Source organism: Camelina sativa, chromosome 13 (assembly GCF_000633955.1).
Source record: "Camelina sativa cultivar DH55 chromosome 13, Cs, whole genome shotgun sequence".
Lineage (NCBI taxonomy): Eukaryota > Viridiplantae > Streptophyta > Magnoliopsida > Brassicales > Brassicaceae > Camelina > Camelina sativa.
The window spans coordinates 9,826,174-9,840,912 of record NC_025697.1 but is presented as its reverse complement, the minus strand read 5'-3'; the positions used below and the strand labels follow the sequence as shown (position 1 = coordinate 9,840,912).

Sequence of the window (14,739 nt, the reverse complement as noted above, 5' to 3'; positions counted from 1 at the left end):
AGATTGCCTAATCAAATTATAACTTCGGTCAATGGTGTGAATGAAGAATAACATTGAACCTTCTCCACGTTCTCATGGTTTCGGGTCAGATTATAACATATCAATATGTCCAGGTTCAGGATAACCAACGTAAACCTTATGATTCGCCTTTAATTTGATATCTAACTGTTCGAAAACGACGTCCGTTGAATTCCCCTCGGCAGCGAAGTCCACTGAGAAAGCTGTGTGGCTTGGAGACTTACGTGCGTGAGAAGTATTTAAAACGGCAGCGTGTTAGGGGCCGAGCCTCATGGTAGTTTCATCGCCTCCGTATAAAATAGAATAGCTACAATATCACCATAGACAGACTAATATATATGACAAAAATGTTTTGGGAAAAAATACATACATATATAGATGAAACTATAGGGTTTATATATAGGGTAAATTACATACTTTAGCCATATAGTGAGTTTTTTAACGGGTTTAAGTCAAAGTCAAAAGCAATTTTCAGAAATTAGCCATCACTCTATTTTTAGACAATTATACCCTTTAAACAAAAAAATTCAAACTGATCTAGTTACATTTATTCATCTTGAGTAACTGAGTTCAATGAAGTCTTGTTGCTACAGCAACCAAAATTAAATAAATAATAATAATAATAATAATGATAATAATAATTTTAATTATATTATGTCACATAGTATTTTTTTTTTAATTCATACCTTAAGTTTTTGATATACGTACATCACATATATCGAACAAAATCTAATATACGTCCACACCAACAATGATACAAATAAATCGGTGTACGTACACAACAACATTGATACAAATAAATCGGTGTACCAAGTTTTTCTTTTCAAATATACGTACACAACGAAACAAATAAATTTATATGCATCAAATCTATTATAATATACGTACACAACAACAATTGTTATGTACGTACATGATAATAATTTATTAGTGTACGTTTGTACAAAGTAATGTTATTTTATTTAGTTTCTGTTCTTGTTTGGTTTACGTTCATAATGCTCTTTTATTTATTGTGTACGTTCATAATTATGATTTTAACAGAGGGCATAATTGTATTTTTGTTGTCATCTTCAACATGGGTATCCTCTGCAATCCTAATATTGCGGCCACTGTTCACATTTTTCATAAGCATTGTTTTTCATTTACAATATAATATTTTTACACCTAAATCTAGCTTATATTAGCAATTTATAAATTAAAAAAAAACTAAAAATTTGAGTTTTTAAAGTGTTTGGTGGTTTAAGTCAATTATATCAAAAACAGTTTGTATAAAAATGGAAGAACTATAATTTTCTGAGTAGAATTCTAGTTGTCCAAAAATAATTTATGGTTTTGACTTTACATAAAGATTGAAAACAAGTGCTTTCTAATTACAAAATTTCTGGACTTTCACTTTATTTCTTTTTTCCTCCATTTCTCTATTTTGATTTATTTATATAATATTAAAGATCAATTAAAATATATATAATATTTGAGAAAGAAACCAAACTAAGAGAGTTTAGTTACAAGGGTATTTTTGTTCCAAAATTGTCTTGTGGCTATTCTATGAGAAGTGTCAATGACTTTGTCAAACTGTGAAAGAAAAACATTTTTTGGTGTGTTTTATGAAAATTATTATTATATATATGCAGATGAAATAGGGTTTATATATAGATGAAAAATATATATGATACCTGATCCTAGGGTTTTTGACGAGGAAATCGACGTGCCACGAGAGGGAGGAGGGAGAGACGGCGATGGATTGGATTGAGAATTTGGCGTCGCAGTGACCTTTGTCGACGAGGTAAGAGAGAAATGCCATTACGGCAATGAAGGTGAAGATACCACCGCAACATGGTGTAAGGCAAACCGTAGTTTCCTTGGAAGTACAATTACGATCACCAGACGTTGCCGGCAAAGTCACTATTGGTCGTGACCACCATCCACGATGACGAGCAGAGGCGGAGGTCGGTGGCATTGGTTATCCCTTTTCTATTTCTGGCACTGACCATGTAATAATTGGTTTGGGAAGCTCTTCTTATTTTTTATCTCTTTTGTGTGTGTGTGAGTGTGTTGGTTTGGAGAAGAAAGAAAGATTTTATCTCTTTTTTTTAGTTCTTCAAAATTTTGTGTTGATAAAGATTGTTATGATATTTTCGGATATTGTTTATTGTTTATTTTTTATCTTATTTTAACATACCATTTTATAATCAAGACCGGCCGGATTTTACATACCTTTCGGAGTAAACATAATGAAGGATAAAATATTATGTTATAAAATGGAAAGATCTGAAACTAACTTAGTGGGAAGAAGAGGAAATTATATGTTAGGAGAGAAATATATATGGATGATTTGATATCATGCACGTTTGTGTCAGAATTTGAATCTCAGTTATTAGAAGATTATGTTATTTGTCTTTCAAAAACATTGGAACAACTATAAGTTATTGAATTAGGAACTGTTAGGCTTTTCTTTGAGTGTTCAACCGTAAAGACTAACAGGTTTGTGTTTTCCTTGTGCTCTGTTTTATGTTTTGCACGTTTGAAATTTGTTGTACAGGAAAATAAAAGGGACACGAGGAAATACGAGTTTCCAGGATCAAAGTGATCCTGGTACGTCTCGGTGAACCTGAAATCGATTCACAAGTAGTATCAGAGTAGCAATTACAACTTGAAAAAACTCACCCCCAAGCTCACGTCTCTCACCTTACAAAGAATAGGACCTAAGAAAGAATAAGAACAATGAAGAAGACAAAAGTCTCTCTCACCAACTCTCGTGTTTCTCTCTCTCTAACCTCCTCTGTAATGTAACGCCAAAATGCTTCTCTATTTGTTCCCTCTGCTCCTCTCTCCTTTAATAACACTCTGTCGCCGCCTTGTAGGGATGATACAAGACAAAACCGTACGATACACACACCAAGTGTGATACCGACCAATACGACAGTGTCATTGTCGTTTGTCTCCTGGCCAATCTTCTTAGCATACCAAGCTGGGCCTGTGCTACCGTTACCAGCCCAACTCTCTGAAGAGGCCCACCTGTCTGATCCAAATCATCAAAACGACAATCTCCACCTTGATTTGTTCAGACAGACCAACCGAAGAGTCGACCCTCTTCTCATTTCCGATTTCACCACCGGAAACCACCGTTCCATCTTCACCGCCGGAACCTTAGATCTTCACCGAGCTATGAGTCAGTGCCGAAGCACTTTCAAGTTACTCATACCCTCCTCAAATTTCTTCACCGGTATCGATTTTGTTAACAAATCGGCCGGATTCTCTTTTTTGTTGATCTTCGAAACTTTCAGCGTACCCTCCTCAATTTGACCTCGTATGAAGTGGTATTGCACCTGGATGTGTTTTGTGCGTTCATGGTGTAAGCTGTTCTTGGCCAAACAAATGGCGCTTTGGGAATCACTAAAGATTTCAACTCGCTCTTGCGGAATTCCAAGCTCGCTCACTATCATCATCAACCACAGAGCCTCCTTGGCAGCTTCTGAGAGTGCCATATACTCTGCTTCGGTCGTTGACTGGTGTACTACTTGTTGGAGACCGGACGTCCAGCTGATTGTGTTCCCTCCGGCTTGGAAGACATACCCGGTAATTGATCTACTTTTATCCAAGTAAGCTGCATAGTCACTATCACAGTAGCCTACGACCTTAAACTCATTTGACTTTGTGAATGTGAGCTTGAAATCTGATGTGTTTCTAATGTACCTCATCACCCATTTAACTGCTTTCCAATGTTCTTTACAAGGGGAGCTCATGAACCGACTTACCAGACCCACTACATATGCGATATTCGGCCGTGTCCCAACCATGGAATACATGAGACTGCTATGGCACTTGCATAAGGTATGCTTCTCATTTCTGCCTATGCTTCCTCTTTCGCTTCTGGTTTTGTACTAGATAGCTTAAATTCAGCTCCCATAGGAGTCTAAACTGGTCTAGCATTGTTCATTCCAAAGGTTGCTAGAACCTTTTCTAGGTAGCTTTCTTAAGGCAGCAACAACGTACCTTTCTCTCTATCTCTGGTGATGTCCATGCCCAAAATCCTCCTTGCATTTCCGAGATCCTTCATCTCAAACTCATTACTCAATAGTTCTTTCAGCCTTGAAATCTCTGACTTGTCTTTAGCAACCAATAACATGTCATCTACGTAGAGTAGTAGATAGACATATTCATCACCTTTCAAACACTTGAAGTAAACACACGAATCATACTGAATCCTCTCATACTTCTGAGATTTCATGAACTGATTGAACCTTAGGTTCCATTGCCTTGGAGACTGCTTCAGTCCGTATAGAAATTTCTATAATGAACAGACTTGGTCCCCATTCTCATACCCCTCTAGCGGTTCCATAAAGATCTTCTCCTCTAGCTTTCCATGTAAAAATGCCGTTTTTACATACATTTGCTCCAATTCAAGGTCTCTATACACTACCATTGACAACACCAACCGTATGGTGATGTGTTTAACCACTGGTGCAAAACGTTCATGGTAATCTATTCCTTCAATATGAGAAAACCCTTTTGCTACTAACCTAGCTTTGTATCTAGGTATTTCCACTTCTAGTATTCCTGGTTTAAGTGTAAAGATCCACTTACAACCAATGGTTCTCATACCTTCTGTTCTGCTCACATCGACCCACGTTTGATTCTTTTGATGTGAGCTCATCTCTTCCTCTATAGCAGCGATCCATTTGAGCCTGTCTTTACAGCTTATAGCTTCCTCATAGGTTTTTGGCTCTTCAGCGTTTATGAGTTGAGACATGGTGAGAGCAAAACCCGCAACGTCTCCATCATCAAACCTGCTTGGTGGTTTGATGTTTACTCTCCTTTCTCTGTCTCGTGCAAGTTGGTAATTTCTGAGCTCATTACTGCCATTTCCCGAATCTTCCTCTGATTCTTCCTCTTCTGGTCCATCCTCTAAAGGAGCTCCACCTTCTCTTATGGGAGCTCCACCTTCCTCTGATGTTGCGTCGGTTGTGGATCCAGAAGACTCAGCCCTTGTAGTTGCATTGTCCAAAACGAATGTGACTTTCTTCCCGTGTTTCTCAGATATCGCCTCTTCAGTTTCAGGCAATTTTCTGATATCATTGTATAGAATATCTTCACAAAATATTACATCTCGACTGACAATGCACTTTCTGTCCTCACTGCTCCAAATTTTGTAACCCTTAACTCCTTGTGGATACCCTGAACACCCCCTTCTTGGCTCTTGGTTTTAACTTTCCTTGATTGCAATGATAGTAAACCAAGTAGCCAAATCTTCTTAAGTGATCATACTCCGGTTTCCTTCCTATCCAAACCTCTTTAGGAATCTGAAAGTTTAATGGAGTGGATGGAGTTCTGTTCATCACATACACGACTGTAGACGAAGCTTCTGTCCAGAATGATTCTCCTAAACCGGTTTCACTCAATAAGCTTCTCACCTTCTCAAGCACTGTCCGATTTAATCTTTCTACTACCTTTGTTGTGGGGTATAAGGACATGTTTTGTGCCTTAATATCCCCTTCTCCTTACAATAGTCATCAAAGACTTTATTGCAGTACTCCAGACCATTGTCTCTCCTTAGAGCCTTCAGCTTCTTTTCACTTTGATTTTCAACTAAAGTAAGCCATTCAACAAATCTGGAGAAAGCTTCATCTTTTGTCTTGAGAAAATAAATCCACGCCTTTCTTGAGAAGTCGTCTACAAACGATATGTAGTATTGGCATTTTGCCAAACTTGGTGTTACATTTGGAGACCCCCAAAGATCAGAATGCACATACTCAAGTGTTTCACTCGACGTATGCTTGCCAGTTTTGAAAGATAGTCTATGAGATTTTCCCAAAATGCAGTCTTCACACTGCCCCAATTCTGCTATCTCACTTCCTTTGAGTAGTTCCTACTTGACTAACAACTTTAACACCTTTTCACTTGTATGGCCAAGTCTGCTATGCCATAAAGCGGTTGTGTTCATTGTTCTTTCAGCTGCATTTACCTGCTCACGCTCCGCCTTTCCTTCTAGAAAATATAGTGTGTCTCTATAGTTTCCTGCGAGAGTTTCTTTGTTTCCTTTGAACACTTGTAGTCTAAACTGTTTAGACTTGAACCAACACCCGTTTGATTCCAACTGTCCCAAAGAGATTAGATTTCTTCTTGCTGTAGGTGAGTATCTGACTTGAGACAACACTACTTCAGTCCCATTGTAGTTCACAATTTTGACTTTCCCGGTTGCTGTGATTTCACAGAATGCGTCATTTCCCATCAGAATCCTTCCTCCATTTACCTCTTCTACATCAAACATCATATCTCTTCTGAATGTTATGTGGTAAGAACATCCAGAATCCAAGATCCAAGCATCTTTTGGTTGATATTCTAAAACAGTCAACATCAACGGTTCAACACCTTGAGCTTGTGCAATGCCTGCTTCACCTCTCTGACTTGTGCTTGCTTGGTTCTTTTTCGGACAGTCTTTCTTCAAGTGATCTGCACTACCACAAATCCAGCAAGTCCTTTTCTTTGTCTTAGACTTGCTCATTGAGTCTGTTTTTCCCTTTGGCTGAGTCTTCTTTTCAGTTCTGCCTCTTGTCTGTATAAACAACCCTTCTTTTGCAGGCTCCTTTAGTACTCTCTTATCTTTCAGCTCCAATTCAATAGAATAAGATGACGTAATGATCTCCTTGGGAGTAACAAAGTCTTTGTCTTTGCTGCTATACTTCAAGGTATGTACAAAGTTGTCAAACCTCTTAGGCAAACTGTTCATGAGGATTGCAGCCGTATCTTCCTCACTCATTTCCACGTTTAGGCTAGATAAGTCTGATATGAGCTTATTGAAGATGTCTAGATTCTTGTCTAGGTTCTTGTCCTCCTCCATCTTGAAACTAAAGAACCTTTGCTTAAGATAGAACCGGTGTGGTAATGTCTTAGCCTGATAATTGTTCTCTAGAGCTGTCCACATAACATGTGCGGTTGACTCCTTCATGACTTTTCTAAGCACCATATCTCCCAGGCTGTGACTCAAGAGGTTCCTTATCCTCCTGTCTTTATCTAGCCATTTCGGATCTGACTTTGCTGCCCCTTCTGAGTCTTCACCATCCTTTGCTTCAGCACCTTCTGCTGTTGGTTGTTGTAGTACCGACTCCAGGCCCAAGATTTCCAGCTGAGCGCACATCTTGTGTTTCCACAAAGCAAAGTCTCCCTCTCCATCGAACTTCTCCACGTCAAATCTTCCTTGTGTAGGTTCCATTATTGAGATCTCTCCTGAACTCGAGACTCACACCACAAAACCCAGCACACAAAAGACGAAACTAACAAACTGTCTTAGCAAAACTCACACAACACTAACCACACAACCAATAACTTCTAACAAGACTCTAACTTTCCAACTTTGTTTCTGTATCTCCTTCAGAAATAACCCAGATACATAAAAAAACGGAACTTGGTGAAGAAATGTACCTTAAAGGTTGGACCTTTCTGAGTTTTAGAACAGTAACCTTCTCAGACTTGTAGAGCTCCTTGTAGATCTACTCTCTCTACGGTTAGAACACTCTAACCTGGCTCTGATACCACTGTTAGGCTTTTCTTTGAGTGTTCAACCGTAAAGACTAACAGGTTTGTGTTTTCCTTGTGCTCTATTTTACGTTTTGCAGGTTTGAAGTTTGTTGTACAAGAAAGTAAAAGGGACACGAGGAAATACGAGTTCCCAGGATCAAAGTGATCCTGGTACGTCTCGGTGAACCTGAAACCGGTTCACAAGGAGTATCAAAGTAGCAATTACAACTTGAACAAACTCACCCCCAAGCTCACGTCTCTCACCTTACAAAGAATCAGACCCAAAAAAGAATAAGAAAAATGAAGAAGACAAAAGTCTCTCTCACCAACTCTCGTGTATCTCTCTCTAACCTCCTCTGTAATGTAACGCCAAAATGCTTCTCTATTTTTTCCCTCTGTTCCTTTCTCCTTTAATAACACTCTGTCGCCGCCTTGTAGGGATGATACAAGACAAAACTGTACGATACACACACCAAGCGTGATACCGACCAATACGACAGTGTCATTGTCGTTTGTCTCCTGGACAATCTTCTTAGCAGACCAAGCTGGGCCTGTGCTACCGTTACCAGCCCAACTCTCTGAAGAAGTACACCTGTCTGATCCAAATCATCAAAACCACAAAAACTCTTCTAGCTTTCTGCTAATTACTGTTTTTATAACTTTTACTAAAAAAATGGTTTGGATTTCTCTTTTTTCTTTACCATCAAATATGAAAACAGTGTAACCACATGATTATAACTTTGGGAGAAAAGAAAAAAAAAATTGTTATAGATTCTGTATAAAACAATACGCTTAATCAAGAACATCCCATTTCGAACTAATAAAATAAAACAAAAATGAATAGCAAGTTAAGCCAAGTTTTTCTGATATATATAATCGCACCGTCTCATATTTCCAAGCAACGATCCCATGACCTCCCCCGCCTGATCCGTCGTGATTTTCACAGGAATAGTTGGACAAGCCGCCAACAAAAAACCGTTCAAATACATAGCATTTGTATTCACCGCAAACATAATCTCAACCTGAGAATCCCAAACCACGTCGCCGATACTTCCCGGCATAACCACCTTCTCGAAAACGACTTCTGCTTTGTCTCCGGTGACGAAATAACCCAACGAGGGAGATGATGATTTGGAGACAACGTCTCCGCGTCGGAGCAAACGCGAGTTGAGTGTTTGGATAGAGATTTCACAGCCGGTGACTGGACTCCTCGCGACGAAACCGATCGTCCAATCAGCGGCTGAAACGTTTGGGTCTGCGTTTGAGACGGAAACGGAACTGACAAAAAGCTCTACGTAACAACTTTTTCTTACGGAAATCAGTGATAGAAGAAAACAGAAGAGATAAAGAAGGATGAAGGAACCAATCACAGAAAAGTAACAAGTGCACCAACAAAGTGGAGTAACGTCCTCCGAGGGAACGTCTGCTGGTGTGGCTGAAGTCTGGGGATTACATTGGCCAGGTTGGTGAATGAGGCCACAAGATGTACATTGAGATCTTGCCATTATGGAGGTTTTAACATGCTTTAATGAAAGAAAATAACAAGTTTTATATATATACACTGGAATTATAGTTTTTATCACCTTTTGTTTTATAGTATTGAACCTTTATTTTTTTCTTAAATATATACACCGTTTATTAATTTCTTAATTTTATTGAAGTTTACAGTTAATTATACTACTTATACTTTTATCCCACTTAGTATTTTACCTTATTCTAAATAAAACTAAACAAACTAAAATAAAGATAAGAACTTACAAAAAAAAAAATAAAAGGGAGTTTAACAAATGTTTGACTAAGCATTCCGATTGTACTGATATATAACAAATATTTATATATATAGGAGAAACAAACAAACCAGAGTTGCGAGAAACGATCCAAAATTATAGGCAAGCTTTACTCGCAATACCAACACAATCAGTTAAGGCTATACATCGGTGACAAAGTCATCGCCGCAGAATAGGAACTCTATTAGGAGAGAAAATACACAAATCATCTATATTCCTGGAATTAACTGTTGAATCGCCCTTCTCTTAAATGGATAATTTTTTAAGCAAGATTGGATACTGTATGTTTAATAGAACAACGTAAACAGTATGATTTATTAATCTTTATTTTAATTAAAAGCGATTATCAAATTCTCAAAATAATTGTCCAACATCTTGTTTTAATACACACACTTGTCTTTGATGACTATGCATCAATTGGTATTCAATATTATTAAATGAAATAAATTAACATGATTTTATTTTTTTGGGTGGAAAAGTAAAGATAAAAAAGCTTAGACGTAAAAAAAGGAGATTCTCAAAAATAGCACAAAAAAAGTTTTTTTTTCCAAACTTAGCACAACATCTCTAAAATTCCAAAATAGCACAAATTAATCTTTTAAAATTAAATCCTAAATTCAAAATACTAAATTCTACCCCTCAAAACTATACCCTAAATATGAAATTGAGAACCCAAACATAAAAAAACAAAATTCTAAAAATTTATTTTAAATGTTTTAATGTGTTAAATTGTGCTAATTTTGGAAATTTATGGAATGTGTGTTATAGTTGTCCATAAAACTTATTTTAGTGCTATTTTAGTGTATTTCTCCGAAAAAAGCCTAATTATTAAAACGATTTCTATACAAAATCTTCAATTTTGTGAAAGAAGAGTGACAATGAATCTTCTCAACGTTCTCATGGCTTCGGGTTAGATTATGACACATTATATCGACATAACCATCGTTAGCATAGTCGTCTCCGAAAGTCTTATGCTTAGCCCTTAATTTGATATCTAGTTGTTCGGAAACCACGTCGTTAAGGTTACCCTCCGCAACGAAATCCACTGAGAAAGCCGTGTGACTTGGTGACTTACGTTCGTGATAAGTATTTAGAACGGCAGTGCTTAAGGAACCGAGACTCACGGCAGTTTCATAGCCTTCGTAGTAGATAGAAAACCTGCAAGACCATGGACAGAAGAAGCCATTGCTTCAAGCATCAGATTCATATCTATGAAAAACAAAAAGTATGGGAAAAAAATTAAATATATAAAAATATTTGTTGGACACGGTACGAGAATACCTAGAGCTAGGGTTCTTAACGAGAAAATCAACGTGCCATATGGTGGAGGATGGAGAGACGGCGATAGATTGGATGGCGAATTTGGCGTCGCATTGAGCATTGTCGACGAAGTATAACATATATACCATTACAGCGACGATGGTGAATATTGAGCCGAAACAAGGTGAAATGCAGACCGTAGTTTCCATGCAAGTGGCTTTACGATCATTAGTTGCCGGCAAAGTCACTATTGGTCGTGACCACCATCTACGACGAGGAGGAGGAGGACCAGAGAATGGTGGAATTTGATAGTCGTGGTTTTGAAAAGCCATTCTTATATTCGTTCTCTATCTGTTTGTTTGGAGAGGAAAGAAAGATTTTGATTGTTAACCTAAGTCGTTAGGTATATAGAGACAAGAGGGGGATTATGTACAATGATCAGGAACTCTTTTTTTTTCTTTTCAAATAAAAAAATTTAGATTTTTTCATTATCGTTATTCCTCCTACACTAAACCGACATCAGCTCTCTCTTTTTCTTTTTTCTTTCAGATGATCACATCAACTACGTCCTTCTTTTTCCAACAACCTTTTTACATAAAATGATTTCATAACTAAATTTTACACAATTAAAAGAAACTGAAAAGAGTTATGATATAATTATTGAAAGACTAACGAGATCTAGCTAAACCGAATCGAGATTACTGATCATTTATTTAAATTTCTTCATGGAAAGGTGGCAGACGATATTTTATTATTACATTACTATATGACTTCTCTCTTTTTTCTAATTGTCAAAAAAGATTGATAACAATAACTTCAGGAGAAAAGAAAAAAGTTGCAGAATAGCTACATTCCTTTTTTTTTTGTTCAAACAGAATAGCTACATTCCATCTTATTAATTCATCAGTTCTAACTAGTAAAATAAAACAAAAATAATGTTACGAGAAAAAAGGAAAATAAAATCTAAAGCCAAGAAATACAGATATTAGCTAGATTCATCATGGTTGGAGATAATTACCCAAGTTACACCGGAATATATAATCACACCGTCTCATATTTCCATGCAACGATCCCATCACCTTTCCGGCCGGATCCGTCGTGAATTTAACCGGGATATCGGGACAAGTGGCCATCATAAAAACTGTTACATCTCCAACATTTGTGTTCACTTTAGACACAATATCAACACGAAAATCCCATATAACGTCGTCAATAACTTCCGGCATCACTACATTCTCGAAAACGACATTTGTTTTGTCTCTCGTCAAAACTTGTCCGGAACATCCAGACGATTGGGATAATGAATCGGACATAACTTTGTCGCCACGGAGTAAACGCGACTTGAGTGTCTGTAGAGAGACTTTGCAGTTAGTGACTGGACTCCTCGCAACGAAACCGACCCTCCAGTCAGCGGCGGAAGCGTTTGTGTTTGAGATGGAGACGGAGTTGGCAAAAAGCTCCACGTAACAAATGCGTCTTTTGGCGTGAATTTCTGAAAAAGATAGAAAGACGATGACAAGAAGGAGCGATAAACCAATGGTAACTAAATAAGAAATGCAGCAAAAATCTGGAGTAATGTCGATGGGCGGCCTGCTGGGAGGGGTGGTTGAAGTTTGTAGGCGACATTGGCCATCTTGGTGAATGAGGCCACAAGAGGTACAATATTGAAAATTTGACATTATGGATATTAAGTTCAACACTTCCGGATGAAAAAAATAACAACTTATATATAGTTAGTAGGGGTTTAGTAACTAAATAAATAAATTAACAGTTCTAAACGTTTTGATTCGAAAGCAAATCTAAGAGCATCTTTCAAACCATATTTTTCGGCATATAACTAGCTTATTCTAATAATTATACTAAAGAAAATGAAATTATAGCTTTATTTTTTAAGTAATAAATTACTAGTAAAAACAAGCATTGAACTGAAGCTAAATATCAAAAGTGAGTAGAAGTGTCAAAAGGAAATCGGAACTACTTTTCTTTTTCACAGAAAAATCGAAACTGCTTTTCCTTTTTTTGTTAAATCAAATGGGAACTACTTTGAAAATCACATCTGTCAACAGTATTTTTTTGTTTCTTGGTTAAAACCCGATGTATAATTAATATAAGTTCTTATTATTCATTTAATTGTAGCTAAGTTCTCAATATTTATCGAAACTTATAGTGTTTATTTTGGTAATTAAGTTCTTAATTACGAGCATCTGAAAGTGGAGTTTTTTTTTTTTGATCTTTCTTTCTCAGATGGCGCTTATAGAGAAATAACATAATTTATGGACGAAAAATGTCTTATTTAATATATAGACGAATAACAGAAAATGAAAAGAAGAAGATAATTTGGAGAAAAGTCGAAAGCCTAAATTTTATTTAAACTTAAAACGTATCATAATCGAGTTCTTGTTTCAGTTCTGTGAAAGAAGTGTAACACTGAATCTTTTCGACGTTCTCAATGTTTCGGGTCAGATTGTAACACCTTATATCAACATGTCCTGCGTCATCATCATCTATGTGATCACCTATATGCTTAGCCCTTAATTTGACATATAGCTGTTTAAAAATGTCGCCGTTCGGATTACCCTCGGCATCGAAATCCACTGAGAAAACCGTGTGACTTCGAGACTTACGATAGTAAAAAGTATTTATAACGGCAGCGTTTAAGGGACCGAGCTTCACCGCAGTTTCATCGTCTCCGTAGTAGATAGTATACCTGCATGACCCGGTCCAGAACATATATAGACAAAAACATGTCATTGCGTCAAGCATTTGACTAATATGAGAACAAATTATATATATATATTACCTAGATCTCGGGTTTTTGACAAGAAAATCAACGTGCCATGTGGCAGAGGATGGATAGACGGCGATGGATTGGATTGTGAATTTGGCGTCGCAGTGAGAATTGTCCATGAAGTGAAAGATACATACCACTACGGCAAGGGTAGTGAATATACCGCTACAAAAGGGTATACTGGCAACCGTAAATTCATGGCAAGTGGATTCACGATCATGCTCTGCCGGCAAAGTCACTATTGGTCGTGACCACCATCCCCGACGAGAAGGAGGAGTGGCTGAGGACGGTGACATTGGCGCCGTGTAAGAATTGGTCTGGGAAGCCATTCTTTTTTGTTGTTGTTTCTGTTTGTGTTGGTTTGGAGAGGATGAAAGATTTGATGTTTAACCTAATCAATTTTTATAGACGAGGTTTACAAATTTACAATAATTCCGATTCGTTTCAAATTTAATCTCTTCTTTCATATTTTGTGCTGGTAAAACAGTTATGTTATGATATTTCGGGGATATTATTTTGATCATGAACTGAAGTTACTGAATTATGTGATCAATCAGTTGGATGAAAAAAACATCATTAGAAAGCACATATTGTTATTAACTTTTAAATCATGGTTCTTTTGAAAGCACAAAAATTTAGTTGTATATCAAATGTTAAAGTCTTATAATAAGTTGTATAGTATTTTAATTTTATGTTTTTAGTGAATTTGAATATTTAATTCTACTTTTTTTTTTCTTTGTTATCTATATTAATATTTTAACAGCACATTTAGCAAAGAAGGCTTGAAGTTGGACAATATTTACATCTGCCACTGTAATTAAGACATTTAATACAAAATTTGTTTAAAAAAAAAATCAAAATTAGCAGAAAATTTTGATGGAAATACATAGTGGTTTAAAACACATATTTTCCTAATTATCTCAACAACATCAAATTCTATTTTTCTTTTTAATTACAAGTTTTAAAAAATTTTAATGAAAAAAGAAACTATAGTATCTTATCTTATTCAATTTCGATTTTCCATAATTGGTTTGGCAAATTTATTTCTAAAGATTTGCAAAATACTAACTAATTTCCCATTATACATGTTTTGTTTTTATAAATTGTTTAATGTTTTCTATGTTAAAATGGATAGAGCAATTGACGTCAAAATAGGTAGAAAAAATATAAAAATAAACTACTAATGTATGATTTTATTATACTATATATATATTTTGTCTTAACCTCCACAAACAGATATATGTTTTTTGACATATGTCGTTTATAGAGTTATGATGTCAAATACAAATATACTAGGTAACAACCCGCACATAGTGCGGATAAATCAATTCAAATAAAATTATTATTTGAGATTTGATATTTGTTTGTATA

At 36.4% G+C, this 14,739-nt stretch overlaps 2 protein-coding genes and 1 pseudogene across 2 annotated transcripts; all 3 read right to left on the bottom strand.

The window, feature by feature from the left end:
• Positions 1-1,975, bottom strand: part of LOC104738096 — a 3,421-nt pseudogene extending 1,446 nt beyond the window's left edge.
• On the bottom strand, positions 8,346-10,912 carry LOC104738095. The gene is made up of 3 exons (XM_010458328.1): positions 10,602-10,912; positions 10,156-10,478; positions 8,346-8,824 (listed from the first exon to the last, which is right to left on the bottom strand). Exons 1-3 carry the CDS (start codon positions 10,910-10,912, stop codon positions 8,382-8,384), a joined length of 1,077 nt encoding a protein of 358 aa, XP_010456630.1. The 3' UTR covers positions 8,346-8,381.
• On the bottom strand, positions 11,579-13,697 carry LOC104738093. The gene is made up of 3 exons (XM_010458327.1): positions 13,381-13,697; positions 13,054-13,287; positions 11,579-12,056 (listed from the first exon to the last, which is right to left on the bottom strand). The coding sequence occupies exons 1-3, from the start codon at positions 13,695-13,697 to the stop codon at positions 11,579-11,581; spliced, it is 1,029 nt and encodes a 342-aa protein (XP_010456629.1).

What these genes read in the sequence shown, in the direction of transcription:
- LOC104738095 (XM_010458328.1), bottom strand. Translation starts at nt 10,912, where the DNA reads ATGGCTTTTCAAAACCACGACTATCAAATTCCACCATTCTCTGGTCCT. An exon ending in GTTAAGAACCCTAGCTCTAG is followed by an intron (nt 10,479 to 10,601) that starts GTATTCTCGTAC and finishes ATGGTCTTGCAG; the next exon opens with GTTTTCTATCTACTACGAAG. An exon ending in GAAGATTTTGTATAGAAATC is followed by an intron (nt 8,825 to 10,155) that starts GTTTTAATAATT and finishes GTTGTTACGTAG; the next exon opens with AGCTTTTTGTCAGTTCCGTT.
- LOC104738093 (XM_010458327.1), bottom strand. Translation starts at nt 13,697, where the DNA reads ATGGCTTCCCAGACCAATTCTTACACGGCGCCAATGTCACCGTCCTCA. An exon ending in GTCAAAAACCCGAGATCTAG is followed by an intron (nt 13,288 to 13,380) that starts GTAATATATATA and finishes CGGGTCATGCAG; the next exon opens with GTATACTATCTACTACGGAG. An exon ending in GCAGGACATGTTGATATAAG is followed by an intron (nt 12,057 to 13,053) that starts GTGTTACAATCT and finishes TCACGCCAAAAG; the next exon opens with ACGCATTTGTTACGTGGAGC.